At 38.7% G+C, this 20,323-nt stretch overlaps 1 protein-coding gene across 3 annotated transcripts in view; it reads left to right on the top strand.

The window, feature by feature from the left end:
* The first annotated feature begins 1,569 nt into the window (after nt 1-1,569).
* Nucleotides 1,570-20,323, top strand: part of ppip5k1a (diphosphoinositol pentakisphosphate kinase 1a) — a 42,866-nt gene continuing 24,112 nt past the window's right edge. The window contains exons 1-19 of one of the 3 annotated variants that reach the window (XM_077713275.1): nt 1,570-1,750; nt 5,068-5,556; nt 6,382-6,577; nt 6,837-6,927; nt 7,046-7,131; nt 7,363-7,517; nt 8,073-8,174; nt 9,900-10,061; nt 10,156-10,277; nt 11,695-11,796; nt 13,620-13,706; nt 13,786-13,861; nt 13,958-14,067; nt 16,609-16,694; nt 16,809-16,934; nt 17,609-17,730; nt 17,864-18,046; nt 18,142-18,283; nt 18,681-18,904. In XM_077713275.1, coding sequence (XP_077569401.1) covers nt 5,413-5,556; nt 6,382-6,577; nt 6,837-6,927; nt 7,046-7,131; nt 7,363-7,517; nt 8,073-8,174; nt 9,900-10,061; nt 10,156-10,277; nt 11,695-11,796; nt 13,620-13,706; nt 13,786-13,861; nt 13,958-14,067; nt 16,609-16,694; nt 16,809-16,934; nt 17,609-17,730; nt 17,864-18,046; nt 18,142-18,283; nt 18,681-18,904 — 2,316 coding nt within the window. In that variant the 5' untranslated portion in view covers nt 1,570-1,750; nt 5,068-5,412. The remainder of the gene's footprint in view (nt 1,751-5,067; nt 5,557-6,381; nt 6,578-6,836; nt 6,928-7,045; nt 7,132-7,362; nt 7,518-8,072; nt 8,175-9,899; nt 10,062-10,155; nt 10,278-11,694; nt 11,797-13,619; nt 13,707-13,785; nt 13,862-13,957; nt 14,068-16,608; nt 16,695-16,808; nt 16,935-17,608; nt 17,731-17,863; nt 18,047-18,141; nt 18,284-18,680; nt 18,905-20,323) is intronic. The other 2 variants (XM_077713277.1, XM_077713276.1) reach the window with 2 other exon arrangements.

Here is a 20,323-nt window from a genome sequence, read left to right on the forward strand (position 1 = left end):
TGAAAAAAATATACAATTTGGGATTTTTTTTAAAATTGCAAATATTTATTTAAAAAGAAGAACACGGGAAATATTCCCTATTCATCTACAATCTTCTTTTGAATTTGATCATAAAACAGAAAGTCGGCACTCATCATACCTGTGAACCTAAGACTACATAAATCTGAATGACTGGCTATTAATAATCCTTATATATGGACTTCAATACCCTTATGTGAATCAGCACCAACAAGAAAGAACATTTAAATACACTTTATTAATGTGTGACACACAAAATACACTTTTAAATCAATAAAGTAATCATAAAATAATAGAATGTGCGTAATAATGTTATAAAAGAACTATTATACATGATTGGCATTGTACTTTGAAACTGGCCTTCTTTGCCAAGGTCAAATGTTCCTCATCTGGGTTAAAAAAGCAACATCTCACCATGTTCATTTTGCATTGCGGCAAGGCAGTAAGGGTCTCTGGAGCTAATGATTTCTTCAACTCAGTTTGAACTTTCCGGACTTTGGTGAAGACGCAGTCACTTTTTGGGAGGTTCCATCCTTCTACATTAACACACGTTCACTGGAACGTCTCTCATCTCACTTTGTGAACTGTGCAATATCTTAGATTGTGCAATATTTTTGAATTTACTTTGCCCAGACGTGACTTTTTATATTGTTATATTACTTATGTATGATTTTACTGGGAAAACGCACTTTGTGGAGTAGCACCACCAATTTCATTATATGCAGCTGTGTATAAATACAATCAAGGCTTTTGATTTGATTTTTGATTTGATTTATCCTCATTAGGATCGTGTGGGGTGCTGGAGCCTATCGCAGCTGATTCTGGGCCAGAGGTGAGGGACACCCTGAATTGCTGGCCAGTCAGTGCAGGGCACAAGGAGATGGACCACGATGCACACTCAAACCGGTAGCTAGGGGCAATTTAGACTCTAAAAACAAGCATGGTAGGCTGATTGTACACTCTAAATTTTAGAGTGTACAATCAGCCTACCATGCTTGTTTTGGGAATGTGGGAGGAACCAAAGTACCCGGAGGAAACCCACGCAGGCCCGGGGAGAACATACAAACTCCACACAGATGGACATGACCTGGATTTGAGCTGTGATACCACCGGTTAGACCTCACTAGAATGTTGCGAAACCAAAGGAAACTTTAATAGACTGTCTATAGGAGCTTCCTTTAGTCCAAGACTAATGTCATGATTGCACATACTTTGGCGAGTTTGTGGAAAAGCAAAGCGAAGTTAGGTACGTCAAAATACGGCAACAGTGATGAGGAAAAAAACATTCATTGGCAAAAACTTGTGAATCCATATGACTTTAGCACTACGGCTGTAGTGATGATTTTTTTTCACACAAATCTGTGTAATTTGCGGAAACAGGTACGCATCATTTACTTTCTCGGGCTGGAAAAAATGATGCGGCCATATTTGGCCCGCGGGCCCTTGTTTTTACACCTGGGAAACTAGTGCGTATGTATTCAACGTCAATGCTAACGCTAGAGGCCGCGAACGTTCACTTGAGTGTATACTCACGTGTCACTATCCTCCCAGCCTCGTTGTTAATTGGTCGCTGAGTTTTATGTGGAACGCCTTTTTACTCTCATGACCCAGGCCCATTGGTTATTTCAAACGTTTCTCTTACTCCGTTAAAACCAAAGATAGGTTTCACATGCAAACTAGTGAAAAGGCAGGAAATGAAGCGATTTTTACCAAATCCTCGTTCATCTTAAATGTAAGTTTATTTGCCATGAGATCATTGTGACTGAAATATTGATGACGTGCCGCCGTGCTCGCTATGTAATGAGGGTTGACCTTATTTATGTAATACCGGTTTAATGCACGATTAATAGCTTTGGAGTACGTGTAAACACTGCTGACCCCGTCAAATGCTAATGTCTGCTCCCATAGCTGCGCCCTACTATGTTAATGTCTACCGCCATTGCCTCCCGGCTTTTTGAAGAATACCAAAAGCGAGTTTTTGAAAATATATATTTCTACGTTATGATAAATACTACCCTTTAAAGTCTAAACTAATTTCTGACATCTCTCACGCGTAGATGACCCTATCTATCTACGTGTGTACCTGTCTTCGTCAGCGTGACGTCACAACCGCAACGTTAGCAATTGTCATCCATCCTGTCTATCATGCTGACATCTATATTGCATTATTACTTTGATATTGTTTTGGATGGCGACCCTGGCTGGGCTAAAAAAAACATATATATATATGAATCCAATGGAAGAGGAACAGAGGTAGACTGTATTTTTTTGTCCAAGAGTCTAAGGTTGCTTTCCCTTTATGAACATAAAATGATCATGTCAGTACACCTCTTGTGAAATGCAGTGTCATCTGGCTGTGTTTATTTTATAAACGACTAGAGACATATTTTGCAAAGCTATGGTGGCATATCTGCACAACTGTCACTGTTCTGATGAATTTCAAACTCATCTGAGATAATCTATTGTGCTTTAGAGTTTTGCTGTTCTGTATGTTAAAGACTGAATATTGATGCATTGGGTAAAAAAAGTTATTGTAATGGCGTATTTTAAAATATTTATATTTTGAATGGCTCTTCACAGAGATGGTCCGATTTTTAAAAGTTTTCACTTCAATCAGATTGTTAAGGAAGTGGAATGAATCAAAATAGGAATTTTTAAACCACAGTATTCATTTTTGTGAATTTGGGATCAGGTTTTGGTAATCTAGTAAACGTTTTGTTCTTAAAACTGTGACCTCACATTAACTGAAGTTTTTTTTTTACTGTGTAGCTTTCCCCACTCTTAGTTTTCTTCTATTGTCCCTGTTAATATAAAAAAAAAGGAAATGGGACATCAGAAGATCAGAGATTTTATGTTTGGTTTGTATACCTGTGTTGGAGTCTATCAGCGTTTTCTTGAGCTGTGCTATCAGTCCCTGCTAATGCTTTCCACAAACATCATAATTGTCATTGATCAGGGTTCTACATTAACTTTTTAAGCCACCTGCCAGGTAGGCCAGGTAACCCATCTATCTTAACTGCCTGAGGTGGCAATCCACCTGCCATAATTTTGTTTACAGGATTAGCATACAAAATGACACAACACATGCAGTAGTTCTTTGTTAAGCATCAACAAACAAACAAAAATCAAATAAAAATATTCGTTGTTTGCCCCGGCATTCAGGCAGTCGTTATCGTTGAGCCCTGTTGATATGTAACATTATGTAATATAAGTGTAAGTGTGACGAACGATTCATCACCACCTTGATTTTTTGGTATCTTTACGCTAGGTCACAATTCAGTCGGTCGTGGCACGTGATTGGACACAAATGCAGGCAATGGATGAGTGGAATGGAGTGCTCTCACAAAACTTTAATAACTGAGGAACTGTTCTTCTGAAAATAACAAGGAATTAGACATTAAATAACAAAATCAAATCTGACGCCAAAGACATCGGGTAACGAGGAACTTGACTGGAAACACGGCTTGGGGCAAACAATGCACACAATCGGATAAAGATTAACAAACTCACAGGGTTTAAAATAGACAGATAATGGCTGATTATCAATGACAAGCAGCTGGTCATAAAGGAAGTCCAGAGGGACACAAGGCGAAAAGCACACAGACAGGACTCACAGGGAAACAGGTATAGCAAAAACCACCCAACACCCCAACTAACCCTGACAGTAATATCAACCAAAAATGCAAAGTCCTGTAGCCATTTTTGGGATTGTAATTCCTACACCCGTTTTTCAAATTTTCTCCATGAACTGTCTGATTTCCTCTCATAGATCAAAGAACTGAATAAGACGTTGTCCATTTTTCTTGGAATATTCTACACTCTACTTTTCTCTTTTTTGGTAACGCCATTTTTGCTAATGAGGGGTTACTGGGCTGGTAGAGAACGGGGTAGAAATAACACTATAACAAGCAACAGATTGTGCAAAATAGTGCGCCCTTAGTGGATAATTCTTAAATTGGATTTAATTAAAACAATTAAATCCATGTCTCATGCATTTTTCACTTTCAAATTATCCTGCGGGCCTGATCGAACATCCTTGTTAGGGATGCTGCACGTTACACGATTGTCGTGATTTGTAGGGATTTTGACAACTGTATTTAGTCACTTGCTCGGCAATGAATTTTTCAGCATTCAAAATTTGAATAACATTTGTGTGAAAAATCTAGCCCAGTAATAGCAAACAAGTTAGGCACAGAGAGCACATTTTTTTAACTGTGACAGTCAAAGAGCCACACCACCCAGTGACCTGGCAAACCAGACAGACCCACAAAAATTCTTAACAATTTTGTTTTTTATTGACCCTGATAAATTTAGTGTTTTAAGATAGAATAAAAATAAGAGAAACATCAAATGAGGCAAAGAGCCGGCCGAAGTATATACAAAATATGATAAGAAGCAAAGAACCAGATTCATTTTGGCCAGCAGCCGCATGCGGCTCAGCAGCTGCATGTTCATCACCCCTGATCTAGCCAATCAAAATCCACAAAACCACACAGTGACACTTTGTTAACTTCTTACTGGTATAGACATGAAATCAATTTGTTCTAATAAAGCTTGAAGGGTAGAAGCCATTTGTCAACTTCAGTATGCGAAATTACTCCATCCGTTTTTAATAAGGTTTGAGATACAGTGGCCTAAACTGAGTATTCAATGATCATTCTTTTGCATTGGCTTGTAACACATTTACCTCTGGAGCAATGTTTTTCGTAAAGACTGATATCATATCACTGCAACCTGACTAGTGCAATATTTTGACATTTTTATTGCCGTTAATTGCCGTCCACAAGTTGATTTGATTTATTACCCATAGGTATACTTGTTCTGAAGTAAAATCAGGGGATGGTGTCTTACACCAAAAAAGATGGCTGAAAAAAAAACAAAGGCAAAAAATATGGCAGATACTTAGCACCCACTGTAAACGATAACAAAACGGTTGAAGATGTGTTTAAAAGAGAAAGCCCAGCAAATTAAAAGCTTTCCCTCTAGTCCAGTGTTATAAAACTATAAAGTATTGGACATCCAAAATATATTGATCTGCTTCCCTTACAGAACTGTCAAGTCTTCATCAACATGAAAGAAAGAGACATCAAGAGAGATTGGCCGTGTTGGATCCAAGTCAATTACAATTATGGCCAACTGAATGAAGGATGCTAACTTCAAATGACAGCGTTGTTTCAAAAGACAGTTGACAATTATCTTTCCCCTTGCCTTGCCTCATTGGGACAACAATCTGTAAGGCCCATTTGTCTTCACTCACATTCTTCCTCACCAACTTGGCAGAGTGGAACTATTTGGGTTCGCTGGCTTTGTGCCTTTCCATCGGCTGCGTGCTCCGGTGGTGTGTTGGTGTGCGATGGTGTGGTGGGATGCTGAGAGCTGCCGTGGGAGACTGTGATGTCAGAGCCCAACAGCCCAGGCGAGAGCCGGCGTGGCGCTCCCAGATTCTTCGTGGGCTGCGAAGACGATGAGAGCGAGGTCCTGGAAGATAGCATAAGAACAGAAATGGAACTGTTTGAGGATGATGAAGACACAGACTCTGTAAGGATCATAACACAACATCCTAAATCATTTAGAATCTTGATTTATCAAAATCTCACCAGATTACTTTTCTAGTACTTAATATTACGTAAGCACAACTAATAAAAAGTTCAATTTTCTCAGTGCGCCTTATAATCCAATGTGCTTTAAGGATCAATATTGGTTAATCATTGTATAAAATTCTCTTTAGCACAGCTCCATCTAGTTTATGTATAATGCAACTGCTAACAACTACTATGATTGCTTCTACTACTACAGCTCCATCTAGTGGATGTATAATACAATCCCCGACTACTATTACCACCACCACCACTTCTATGTGTTTTATATGGAACACATTTTAAGATAGGCCATTCATCAATGGCCTTATAATCCTATGTGGAAAATACAGTTTATTTATAAGTAATTGGAGGTTGGTGTTTTACATAGAAATCATATTAAATACATTTTAGCTTAATCAGATAACTAGGATAATAACTTATCAAGCAGTTCGATCATAATTTAAATGGCATGAATGGGGCGACTTGGCTGGCAGAATATTTGGCAAGTTTGGATCACAGTTTTAAGATCAGGGGTTCAATTCCGGCCTTCCTGTATTGAGTTAGCATAGCACACCTAGCATCCATGTTTTTTTTAAATGTGAGAAAGGAAAAAACCCATGCAAACCCCACTCAGGAAGTTCTCAGAACTGTGAGGTAGACATGCTAACTACTCTCTGCTGTCCCACCGTAAATGTACCAATATACCTGTACACTGTGATATTATACAGTAAGCAAATAATACCTTGGAATTCCTCTTATTCTACTTCTTCTAATTCTTCTTTAGCCACCCGAGCAACAAATTATTGTTGGGATATGCTGCATGATGAAGAAGTCCAAGTCCAAGCCAATGACCCAGATCCTGGAGAGGCTATGTCGATTTGAGTACATCACTGTGGTCATCTTTCCTGAGGACGTCATCCTCAACGAGCCAGTAGAAAACTGGCCATTGTGTGACTGCCTCATCTCGTTCCACTCTAAAGGTACATAATAAACAGATACATATTTTCCCAGCCACTTTTGATGATAAAACAAAATAAGAACAAAGCAAGGGACATTTTGAGTGCCTCTCCACTCTGCACTTGATAATGTAATTGTAATAGGTTAAATAATGTCTACTCCTACCTTATGAAGCATTGTGATTTAAGTTGTCAGTTCAAATATAGGAACATGTCTAAAGAATTAAGTGACTCCATATTATTTTATTCAAACTATTGAAAGTATTTGTGCTTGTAAACCCAGGATTTCCACTTGATAAAGCAGTGAGTTATGCGAAACTCAGAAATCCTCTGCTCATCAATGACCTGAACATGCAATACTACATACAGGACAGGTACATCTTTTCAGATAATTTCTAATATGCATGTTGGAATCATGCATTGCAAAATGTGATCTTTGAGAAAGCAAGTGAGTATTTTCCCCCCCCAATTGATTCAACTGTTTTATGAAAGGCGAGAAGTGTATCGCATCTTGCAAGAGGAAGGAATAGATCTGCCACGCTACGCTGTGCTAAATCGTGACCCAGATAAACCAGATGGTATGTAATGAGCACTCAATTTGTTTGCACTGACTTTCTTTAGGACAAAGGATCAACATAAGAGAAATTTAGTTTATAAAAAAAGTAGATTATATCAACAATAAACAGATGGGGAGGTGGAACTTTCATATATTTTTTTTGGTTTGGGAAACCACTCTAATAAGACAGCCAACGTGTATCATAAAATAATTCAATAATTTTTCACAAACATTCATTTACCATATTTCTCAGAATGTAACCTGGTTGAAGGAGAGGACCATGTGGAGGTAAATGGAGAAATATTCCAGAAACCCTTTGTTGAAAAGCCTGTCTGTGCTGAGGACCACAATGTGTATATCTACTATCCCACTTCTGCTGGTGGTGGCAGTCAACGTCTCTTCAGGAAGGTCTGCTCTTCTTACAACTTTTAAATACAATTTTGTGATAATCTTTTTTTGAGGTTGTAAAGAAACTGAAATAATGAGCGCATATCTTCACATTATTTAGTATTAAACGATTTACTGATAAACAGACTTGATTTAATTGAAACATATTTTCAATAATTATTATTTTCATGAATTTTAAAATGTATTGAACATTCAGCCTGATTGCATCTTTCAAGTTACCAACTTGCCCTTTCAGGCCCCCCGCTTCACTCTCAAACAGACATGCAAAGTTAACTTTTCACTGTTGATATGTTTTTGGAATGGATCCTTTTAATCCAATTTCATCCAGTAATGTTACCATCCAGCAATATCAACTCTGGGGTTATATTTGGAAATGTTTTACAAGACTGGATCCACCACTTGAAACAAAACACTTTCTTATGAGTGAAGCAGTAATTCTGCACAGTTACGATTTATTTACAAGCAAATAAGTGATAACTTTTGATTAAACTTCTGTGAACATGAATTATGACCCCCCCTTTAACATGTTGTTTAAAAACTCTGTGATTTCTTTAGATTGGAAGCAGAAGCAGTGTGTACTCACCAGAGAGCAATGTGAGAAAGACTGGCTCTTACATTTATGAGGAGTTCATGCCAACAGACGGCACTGATGTGAAGGTAGTTTTTTTGTTAAAGAAAATTGCATCTAAATTGCTTATTAACAAGTCAGAAAACGGGACAATTGTAAATGTATCAGTTATTTAATTTGTTATGAATAAAATTGTTTTTAATTCACGTAAAAGAGCACATACACTGGTAAATTAGGTCTCCTGCATGAATCGGGGGGAAATTATAGGGTGTTTTTACACTATTATAAGGCTAGTCTAAAAGGGTCATGCTGGAACCTCTGTATGCTAGCGTGAAAAGGCCTTTAATGATACAGTTACAAGCTCCTTTAGAGCATCTTAATATGATTAACTACAGTAGAATCCTAGTTCATTAACAGCTTTGCTAACAAACAAATCGGTGTCCAAATAAAATCTTTAAATACTATTGCTTCAATCCACCAAGGGTTGTATTCACATTGGACTACAAATGGTTTCACCTGAGTACTTTTCCCAAGAGAACAAAAAGTGGTTTACAAATGTATTTGTGATGGTCATCTAAATATTTTGCTTTAGTTAGTAATATGACCACGTCAGATTTGAGAAAATGTCACTAATAACATATGCATGTAATATTCAACAATTTCTAAGCGAGATTAACACAGTGACTTACTTTGACTGTTGTAAATTTATTAGAGATGCATTAAAAATCTTGAGATATGAGCTTGTGAATCTTTCTGGCCAATGACATTGTAGACACGTAAAGCACTATGAAAGTTTAGGTTTAATAATCACATCTCATTTTCTGAACCGCGTTATCCTCACTAGGGTTGCGGGGCGGGGGACGCCCTGAATTAGTGACTAGCCAATCGCAGGGCACAATGAGAAAAAGAGCCATTCACGCTCAACTCATACTGAGGGGCAATTTACAGGGTCCAATCAGCCTACCATACATGTCACTGGAATGTTGGAGGAAACCACAGTACCCGGAGAAAACCCACGCAAAACATGCAAATTCCACACAGAAAGGTCCGAACCAGGATCTGAACTCAGGTCCGCTGCCCGGACTTAAATGGAAACTCAACTTCCACTTTGCTCCTCCGCGCCATCTTAGCTGCCGAAGGGGCTTTATTTTTGGACCCGGGCGGTATTATCGCCCGGTTGTTGCACTTTGAAACATTTCTAAGAAATTCCACCATCAGCTCCCTGACTAAGAGGCTCCCGGTGTCCGGTGAGCGAGCTCTATTTTTAATTTAGGACCATGGCGTCTGCCATAAGGTCGCCCAGGGGTCACAATTTTGGAAAAAAAATCCACCTTCACCGAGGCTCTTTGCTGTCCAGTTTGCCTTGCAAGCTCTTTATTTTCAAAAAACGCCATGGTATCCGCCGTAAGGTCGTGTGGCGCTCGCATTTCTGAAATAAATCCACCTCACAGAGTCTCCCGGTCGCACAGAAAGCTCTATTTGCAGATAAAAAAAGGCGGCCGCTGTGTGACATTTTTTTTCTTGGCTGAGTGACAGTGCCCCGTATTTCGCAATTTTCTTAGCTGCAAGCAGAAGTCAGGGAACTTCTGCTTGCGAGTTTTGTGAATTGTGACATTTTTCTGAACTTTTTGAATACATATTTTTAGAATGTAAAAAAATGCAATCTATTGAAGTCCCAAAGTGGTGAAGGTTTACAGTAATTATTATATTTCCCACTTTCAACTTTCAAGCATCTGAAGTTGGTGATCCAAACTCACTATTCTCCATCATCAGCCTTTAATAAATCTTCAAAGTCAAATGTTTGTCATCTCCAGGTATACACTGTAGGGCCTGACTACGCTCACGCCGAAGCTAGAAAATCTCCTGCATTGGACGGAAAGGTAGAACGAGACAGTGAGGGCAAGGAGGTTCGTTACCCTGTTATGCTGTCAGCTATGGAGAAATTGGTTGCCCGTAAAGTATGTTTAGCATTTAAGGTAAGAAAAGACTGATGATCTGTTTCACATGGACTTTACCTTCAATGTTTAACAATGCCTTTGCTCAGCTCTCTCCGTTCTCTGTTTTCTGCAGCAAACTGTGTGTGGCTTTGACCTTCTTCGAGCCAATGGGCACTCTTATGTGTGTGATGTCAACGGTTTTAGTTTTGTGAAGAACTCCATGAAATACTACGATGACTGCGCTAAGATCTTAGGGTAAAGTTTAAGATTAATTGTACTTATTGGTATTAAAAACTGTGATGTCATTTGAGTGCCTTGTTCCCAAATACATGTTTACATACATCTGTTGGCGACATGCTAAGACCATGTACAATATTGGACTGAATTGTAGAACAGAAAGTGATAAAATCTGTTTGGTCAAAAATATACATACAGCAGCGCTAATATTTGGTAACATGTCCCTCGGCCAGTTTCACTTCAAGTAGGCACTTTTGGTAGCCATCCACTAGCTTCTGGCAAGCTTCTGGTTGAATCTTTGACCACTCCTCTTGACAGAATTGGTCCAGTTCAGGTAAATTTAATGGCTTTTTGACATGCACTTGTTTCTTCAGCATTGTCCACAAGTTCTCAATGGAGTTTAAGTCAGGACTTTGGCCATTTGAAAACCTTAATTCTAGCCTGATTGAGCCATTCCATTACCACTTTTGATGTGTGTTTGCGGTCATTGTCCTGTTGGAACACCCAACAGCGCCCAATACCCAATCTTTGGGCTGAGGACTTTAGGTTATCTTGAAGAATTTGAAGGTAATCCTCCTTCTTCATTATCCCATTTACTCTCTGTAAAGCTCCAGTTCCATTGGAAGCAAAACAGCCCCACAGCATAATAATGCCACGACCGTGCTTGAGGGTAGGCTTGCTGAGCTCCCTTGACTTTCCCATTGTAGCATTTGTGGGCGTATGCATCCAATGAGCCCTATTTAAATGGCCTCAGAGAAGTCACTAGCTGTAGTCACTCATAATCACTCACACGAAGTTAATAGGCCATGCTATGAAGCTCATTTTACCGACATAACTTTCTAAGTCACCAAAATTGCTAATTCGTGTTGCTGTATGTATATTCTTTACCCAGCAGATTTGATCACTTTTTCTGTTAACCCAAAATAATGCCATAAAAGAACCAAACTTCATGAATGTTTTTTATGATAAAGAAGTATATGTTCCAATCACTCTATCAGAGAAAAATCAGATGTAGAAGTAACTGGACACTCAAGAGAGCCATGGCATTATGTTCTTCACAAGTGTATGTAAACTTTTTACCACAACTGTATATACAATTTGATCAAATGTTTAAGTTAACATTTCACAAAATCAATACCCAGATTATTGTATTTTGAAGGTACAACATAAAATGTCTTGTGTTTGTGGAATGGTGTTTGCATTTAATTCACCTTTAAAGTTGGGTAAATTCTGCTGTTAAAAAAGCAGCATTAAGACAGAATTTTTTGACAGCGTTGTACTAAGTGATCCCCCCATTCAAATTGGGCAGACTTTTTAACAACTTCTCTGTGTCAAATACTCAAGTGTTCATTCACTTTTCACTGTCTTTAAAGTAAATATTTGCAATTACATTTCTTTTTTACCATTAATCACTTTTTTTACGACTTTCTTTTAGGAATATTGTAATGCGTGAACTAGCACCTCAGTTTCAGATTCCATGGTCCATCCCTACTGAGGCAGAAGACATTCCAATTGTTCCCACTACATCAGGGACCATGTAAGTAATAGGGTAATATACATTGTGCTTGAAAGTAGTAATATACCAGCTAAATTTATTGTAGTTCCTAAATGAAAAGACATTTCCTGTTAGTTTTTATCCTGATGAAAGTGATGTGCTGAATAGTCGGTTCACGACTGACTGATTACCCCCGAAAAAATGAAGTATCGTATTTTCATAAACTTACATGGCGCACTTAAAAGTAGAGACATCTCGCTACTTCATGCTTTGGTTAGCGCTGCCTAGCTACATCGTTGATTTTGTTATGGAGAATTATTTTACATTTTTAAAAATTCATTTCTTCATTCATCTTCCACACTGCCCATCCTCGAAAGGTTTACTGGGGTTGCACGTAGAGACAAACGACCATTCACGCTCATACTCAATCGAGCCCGCAACGAAGTCAGGCGAGTGAACTACTACACCTCGAGGCGGCTTGATTTTTAAATTTTTGTTTCATTTTTTCAAGTTCATAAAAATGTGAAAATCCACACTGAAAGCAACTCCTGTTGCCACTAGGACTCAACACTGAAGAAAACATTCTCATCTCATTTTCCAAACTGCTTTATCCTCATTAAGGGTGCGGGGGGTGCTGGAGCCTATCCCGGCTGACTCCGGACCAGAGGCGGGGTAGACCCTGTATCTATGGCCGGTCAATCGCAGGGCACAAGGAGACGGACAAACATGCACAATCACATACCCCTTTTTTTTCTTACGTTCATAAAAATGTGAAAATCCAAGCTGAAACTAGTAACCAGACGCCAATCTTGCTACCAGGACCTAGCACTGAAGCAAATGTATTTATTTATTTTTCTATGAAATAAGAGTCACCCTAGTTTGTGGATTTTCACTTTACGGGGGATCTGATCCCCCATTTTCCGCGATAATTTAGGTATTACTTCATAACATGTACTCTAAAATGGACTCTGCGCCCAATCACTTGGAGAAACAGCGTTGATAATGGCTTGGGAGTGAGTAATGGATGTCGGCAAAAATAGTTGGATGTCGGATGATGGCAAAAATAGTTGCATACAAAGACTAGCAGTCAGTGTTACATGAGTTACATGAGTTACGTGACGACTTTGAATGGATTGTTGATGCCTGGGCCAAAGCGACCACTGCAAAGTTTGAGTTTTCCTCAAAATTGGAATCACTACTTTATACGCTATCCCTCGGCAAAAACTGACCCTGATAATGAGATGGAACCCAGCTTTGTTGGCGAACTCGCCCACTTGGCTGAACTCTATGTCGGATACAGAATATGAAGACTTGGATAGATTTGTAGATGTTTGAATGCTTTGACTTATATTAGCAATGAACACACATTACATCAATAAAACACAATCAAGCTCAGTTTTGTTCCTGTTCCTTTTTTAATACATATGTTAGCATGCATGCTAGTGCGACCCTTCCAGCGCATTCAATGTGCAAAAACATTGCACCTGCAACTAAGACATCATAGGGCCCTTTCATAAGACAGCATAGGGCTCTTTCAGTCGGTGCGCCATATGGGTATGAAAATGCAATATTTGCTTTTTATAACTACAGATCGTTAATGGAAAATTGTCTAACATGACAGCGATATTGCAACTTCCGTTGTACTGATTGGTATTAATTTATTGGCTGCCGATAATGTTTTTATGTCATTCAATTGCTCGTCTATTGCCATTAATGTTATTGAAACATGACCATTCTGTGCCTGCCTTCCATGTTCAAATAAATTGAATGCTTCTTCCCATCAATTGCTGCTAATGAATTAAAAATACCTTACTGTTAATTTCATATGATATTACTAATCTAATACTAAAAATTCGAAACTCAAGGATGGAATTACGCTGTGTCATCGCTGTAATCCGCCATGGAGACAGAACACCAAAGCAAAAGATGAAGATGGAAGTTCGCAACCCAATGTAAATTGTTTTTTTGTTTTTTTATAGTTGTAACTTATTTTTATGTCCATTTGATCACTTAAACTGTATTTATCTATAGGTTTTTTGAACTTTTTGAAAAATATGGAGGGTACAAAACAGGGAAATTAAAACTGAAGAAGCCAAAGCAACTCCAGGTAACAATTCATATAATTGCAAAGTTATGTAACATCACACCAACTTGACTGTCGATCAATATGTGTCTAACTTGTGCATAAAATGAACTACAACAGGAGGTGCTGGACATCACACGGCAGTTGTTAGCAGATCTGGGTCAGCACACCGACTGTGAGATAGAAGAGAAAAAGTCCAAACTTGAGCAGCTGAAAACTGTACTAGAAATGTAAGTAGAAATTCAATTTGTCCAGTGGTTATGTTCACTTTTGATGCAATTGCTTCAGAGATCATCTTTAAATGTAAAGTAGTGGCTCAGACATGCAGTAGGTGATATTGCGATGGCGCAATGTGAAAGTCATTGCCATTGTGCTGAAATACAACATGCACCATCATTGATTGTCTCTGATTTGCTATGAATATTAAGTGAACCAAAATCTAGCAATATATATACTATATACAGTGGTACCCTGAGGATAAACAGTGGTACCCTGAGGATAAACAGTGGTACCCTGAGGATATACAGTGGTACCCTGAGGATATACAGTGGTACCTCGAGGATATACAGTGGTACCTTGAGGATTTACAGTGGTACCTTGAGGTACGAGCTTAATGCGTTCCAAGACTGAGTTCCTAAGTCGATTTTCTCGTAACTCAAACGAACGTTTCCGATAGAAATGAACTAAAAACAAATTAATTCGTTCCAACCCTCAGTAAAAACACCCAAAACAAGATATGGATTGGAAAAAACATTTTTATTTGTTCTAATTCGCCATCTATTAACAAAGTGTAAAATTACTAGTGGTTTAATATGACTAAAATATGTTTAGTACTAAAATGGTACAGATTTGAAGGGGGGGACAACGTGCACGTAACATAACATAAACAAATTGAAATGAACATGGATTACGATGCAGACATGCTTAAATATAAATTTAATCTAACCTAACAGTAAACTTAATTCTAATTTTGTTTGACATGTTCATACCTTTCTTCTCCCGGGTTGTCTCTATTTGTCCCGCCTCCACACTGACTTTCAATCAATATTGAGGGTTGTTTGAGTTTGTATTCCCTTCAAAATATTTCCAAAATGATGCACACAAATGTCTTCACAATATGATCACGCACAACCACTTGCCAACCAGAAGTAGTCATTCGCACTGACTAACAGGAAAAAAAAAATCACTGAAAAAAATGCAATGCTCCGCCCAGTGCCCACAGAGACATTACAAAAAGGGAGTTGCGGGGAGAGAGACAGTGCCCATGATTTTCTTATGAGCAGCCTCTGGCGTCCGCAGTCTGCTCATATATCAAAATTTGTCTTGTATCTCAAGATAGATATCTGCTCAAAATTTTACTCGTATCTCAAATTGCTTGTATGTCGGGGCACTTGTATGTCGAGGTACAACTGTATACCGTATGAAAGCTCACTTGAAAATGCATGTTCGTGGGGTAGCTTCTGTCTCTTTGCACAGCATTAAAAGTATATTGACTATAGCTCAGCCTTCAACACTATAATACCAGACATTCTGACTGACAAACTCTCCCACTTTGGACTATCCTCTTCCATCTACTGCTGATAAAGAACTTCTTAACCAACCAATCACAAACTGTTGGACTTGGTCCCCACCTCTCTTCCTCCATTAAATTGAGCACTGGCTCCCCTCAAGGCTGTGTACTGAGTCATCACACCAACCCACCAGTCCAACTCCTTCATCAAATTTGCCGATGACACCTCTGTGATCGGACTCATCTCAGGAGGGGATGAGTCGGCCAACAGAGATGAGGTCAACAAACTGTATTCGTGGTGCTCGATGAACAATCTCACACTGAACACCACGAAAACTAAAGAAATAATCCTGGACTTTTGCAAACACAGCACAGATCTGGTCCCACTCCTCATAAATGGAGTATGTGTAGACAAGGTCCAGTCCTTTAAATTCTTTGGGGTCCACGCTCTCCTGGACTACAAACACCACAGCAGTAGTGAAGAAGGCCCAGAAATGACTCAATTTCCTCAAGGTACTCAGAAGGAACAACATGGAGACTAAGCTTCTGGTAACCTTCTATAGAGCCACTGTGGAGAGCATCCTTGCATACTGCATCACAGTGTGGTACGCTGGAAGCATGGCAGCAGACAAAAAGGCCATGCAAAGAGTGATTAACACTGCCCAGAAGATCGCCGTCTGCTCTCTGCCCTCACTGAAGACATTGCCAGCCCTCGTTACCTCAGCAGATCCAGGAACATCATCGGGGACCCATACCACCCTGGTCACAATCTTTTCCAGCTGCTGCCCTCTGGCAGACACTATAGGACTCACAAAGTGAGGACAAATAGGCTTAAGGACAGTATTTTTCCCACATCCATCAGGACTCTAAACTTACGGTAACACAACACACAGTCCCTTCTGTGTAATAACTTCAGGGAGAGGTAACATGAAAATACGTTGGGCGGTGATCTGCCTCCGACTGGCTGACTGAAGATAAGTGAAAGACAGTGAGAGGTAAGCGATCCGCTCGGGGGGTTGATGCGATGTATCCATCACGGCAGAATGCCAAATTACGAGTCAAATTATTTTCATTTATTTGGGTCTTTTGCTGGGAAAACGCACCTTATGGAGAAGCGCTACCAATTTCGTCAAATGCAGTTTCTGGGTATGATGACAATTAGGCTTTTGTCGAATCAATGATGATGACAAAGCCTATGTCCGATTATTATTATTATTCATTTTCAGAATTTCTCTTTTGTCATATTTTTCTACAAATAAAGGTATGGACACTTTTCGGGCATCAACAGAAAAGTACAGCTAACTTACTTGCCCTATGGGCAGCCCAAAACCTCCAGTGAAGAAGAAGGCAAGTATTCAACCACTGCTAATCAGCATCGATTTGAGAAATTGAAACCTAAAATGTTATTATATATTTAATATAATATTAAAAAATTCACTTATCTTTGTGGTTTTTCGGTAGACGCACGAAAGGAAGGTCCATCTCTGCTGCTAGTGTTGAAATGGGGAGGAGAGCTTACACCTGCTGGCCGGGTTCAGGCTGAGGAGCTTGGAAGGGCCTTTCGTTGTATGTACCCTGGTGGACAAGGTGATACACAAGAGTTATTATTTGGAAACTGGCAATTGAAATTTGATTAGAAGACTGTCTACAAAATGTTATTTATTCCTCATTTTACTTTGTTAGTGGTTTGAGCAAATTAATGACATATATTCAAACTAGTCAATTTCTTTCTTGTTAGTAGTGTCCCGATCTGGTATTCAATATCGGTATCTGCACTGGATACAGCTGTTTTCAGAATTCTGCTCAGTTTCGATTTTGGTCACGAAATCGGTTTTCGATTCATTAGTTGCATGTTTTCATTACCATCGCGTTTTTTTTAAATATATTTTTTTAAATCAAACCACTAGTCAAATGTGTCCACAGAGTGAGAATACTACTCTTTAGAAATTAATAATAGAAACTGAGCATGGTGTAGTATTTGTAAACAGAGCATTTATTGAAGTGATATAAGCAGGGCTCAGTTTGATACAAAACATGTAATTCACTTCTAATATTTTTTTTCTGCATAATTTTGAGTGGTCTATAATATAGGAATGAATCGGTATGTTGAAAAAAAATCAAAACAGAAATCTCAAAAATCAACATTAAAAGAGCAAGTTCTTTTAGCGTCAAGAGAATTGTTTTGGAAACACATTGAATACAACACTTGATTAGCGAGTTCATTGGCAATGCTAATTTGTATCAAATGTTTTGTGTATTAGGAGACTATGCTGGATTTCCTGGCTGTGGGTTGCTGCGGTTGCATAGCACATACAGACATGACCTGAAGATATATGCATCTGATGAAGGCAGAGTACAGATGACTGCTGCAGCATTTGCAAAGGTAGAAGGAAATTAAAAGTTACATATATAGTTACATATATAGTTACATATTTTTTTTTCTATTTTGCTTTGATATATTACCATTTTCCTCCGAGCACATAGCCAGTGTAAATATTTTTGGTTTCCCTGAACAGGGTTTGCTTGCCCTGGAAGGTGAGCTGACTCCAATTCTGGTGCAAATGGTCAAGAGTGCTAACATGAATGGCTTGCTGGATAGCGACAGCGATTCGCTGAGTGGCTGTCAGCATCGAGTCAAAGCTAGACTCCATGAGATCCTTCAGAAGGACAGGGACTTTATAGATGAAGACTATGACAGGGTCAGTTACTCACCATTATTATCTAAGGGTCATGATTAGCCATCCTGTTATATACATCATGAAGCAGATATAATTGTGTTTTTTGTGTGTGACAGTTGGCCCCAACATGTAGTGCGTCTTTGGTGAATTCCATGAAAATCGTCCAGAACCCGGTGGACACATGTGATCAGGTTTACGCGCTCATTCAGAGCCTTACCGCGCAGATCCGCAAAAGAATGGAAGATCCAAAGTCAGCTGGTGAGTCATTGTCTTTTCTTCTAATTCTTCGATCAAAAGAAATATTGTTTAACTTTGTTGTGTTTTCCACAATAAAATGAAAGGTTATTTTAAGTACAGGGTGACCCAAAAAGATGCGTACCAATCGAAACATTTTCGAAACTGATGGGTACGCATCTTTTTGGGTCACCCTGTACATACAGTATTGCTGTAAATCACCTTTTTAATCCCTCTCTAATCTATTCCAGTTGGATAACTTACACAATTGATGGTTGACTCATTACTTATTTGCCCCACTGTATAACAAAAATAATTATGTAGTTGGTTTATACTAGAATACAGTGATTTTTATTTACACAAATTGTGTGAAAATGTACATTTGCCATAACCAAGCTGTCTTCTGTGCTTGCTGTTTTAGACCTGCAACTTTATCATAGTGAAACACTGGAGCTGATGTTGCAGCGTTGGTCTAAACTTGAAAGAGACTTTCGCATGAAAAATGGCCGCTATGACATTAGTAAAGTACCTGACATTTACGACTGTGTAAAATATGATGTCATTCATAATTCCACTCTGGGCTTGGAGGACACACTGGAGTTGTTCAGACTTTCTCGTGCTTTGGCAGACATAGTTATCCCGCAGGTAAGACTAAAGAAGATCTCCTACCAGGTTTAAGATAATGCAAATGTTTGTTTTATTGAAATAATTGGGGGTTGTCTTGCAGTCGTAAACCTGATTTTTCCAGCTTTAAACAATACATTTCTTGTTGTGATGTACGTGGAATAGTCAAGGATGTGTTTTGAAGTTCATCAGTGTTGCCATAAAAACTTTTAACTCATCCTAATTCTTCATCCTTTAATTGAGTAGCATTCTAACAGTAATTGCCATGAAAGTGAGTACAGTGGTACCTCGACATTCAAGTGGCCCAACACACGGGTGGCCCGACATACAAGCAATTCGAGATACGAGTAAAATTTCGGGCAAATATTTATCTTGAGATACGAGACAAATTTTGATATACAAGCAGACAGCGGACTTGAGAGGCTGCTCATAAGAACATTATGGGTACTGTCTCTCTCCCCGCAACTCCCTCGTGTAATGTATTTGTGGTCGCAACTCCTTCTTTGTAATGTCTTTGCGATCACCGGGCAGAGCTTTGCATTTTTTTCAGGGTTTTTTTCTCCCATTAGTCATTGCGAGGCGATCGCTAATACGAGACTTATATATGCTACTTCTTGTTGGCAAGTGATCGTGCGTTATCCTATTGTGAGGACATTTGTGTGTATCATTTTGGGAATATTTTGAATGGAATACAAACTGAAACAATCCTCGATATTGACTGAAAATCAGTGTAGTGCGGGGCAAAACGCCAACCCGGGAGACAAAAGGTATCAAAGTGTCAAACAAAATTAGAATTAAGTTTAGTGTTAGGTTAGATTAAACTAAATTTGAGTGTGTCTGCATCATAATCCAAGTTCATTTAAATTTGTTTATTTTATATTACGAGCGGGTTGCCGTGCAAAAAGCTCCCCCCTCTCTCTGTCCGTCTCTTTCTCTCTCTCTCTCTCTCTCTCTCTCTCTCTCTCTCTCTCTCTCTCTCTCTCTCTCTCTCTCTCTCTCTCTCTCTCTCTCTCTCTCTCTCTCCCTTCGAAATGCTTCTAATTTTAGTACTATTAAATATTTTAGTAATATTAAACCACTAGTTATGAGTTACTTTTTTAATAGATTACAAATTAGAACAGATAAAATTGTTTTTCTAAGAACAACTAAAAATGTTTTTTCCAATCCATATCCTGTTTTTGGTGTATTTTCAGAGGGTTGGAACGAATTAATTTGTTTTTATTTCATTTCAATGGGAAACGTTCGTTTGAGTTATGAAAAAATCGACATACGAGCTCAGTCCTGGAACGAATTAAAGGATTCAAATGTACCTAACACATTACATTCTTTAAAATGTGGTTAGTTAATCGTTAATTGTAATGCTAAGCATAAAAGTCTCTAACCCTTGTTCACAAATTGTCAACTTATTTTTTCTTTCAGGTGCATTTTGTTATCCCTGGA

Source organism: Stigmatopora nigra, chromosome 3 (assembly GCF_051989575.1).
Source record: "Stigmatopora nigra isolate UIUO_SnigA chromosome 3, RoL_Snig_1.1, whole genome shotgun sequence".
In the NCBI taxonomy this organism is placed as follows: domain Eukaryota; kingdom Metazoa; phylum Chordata; class Actinopteri; order Syngnathiformes; family Syngnathidae; genus Stigmatopora; species Stigmatopora nigra.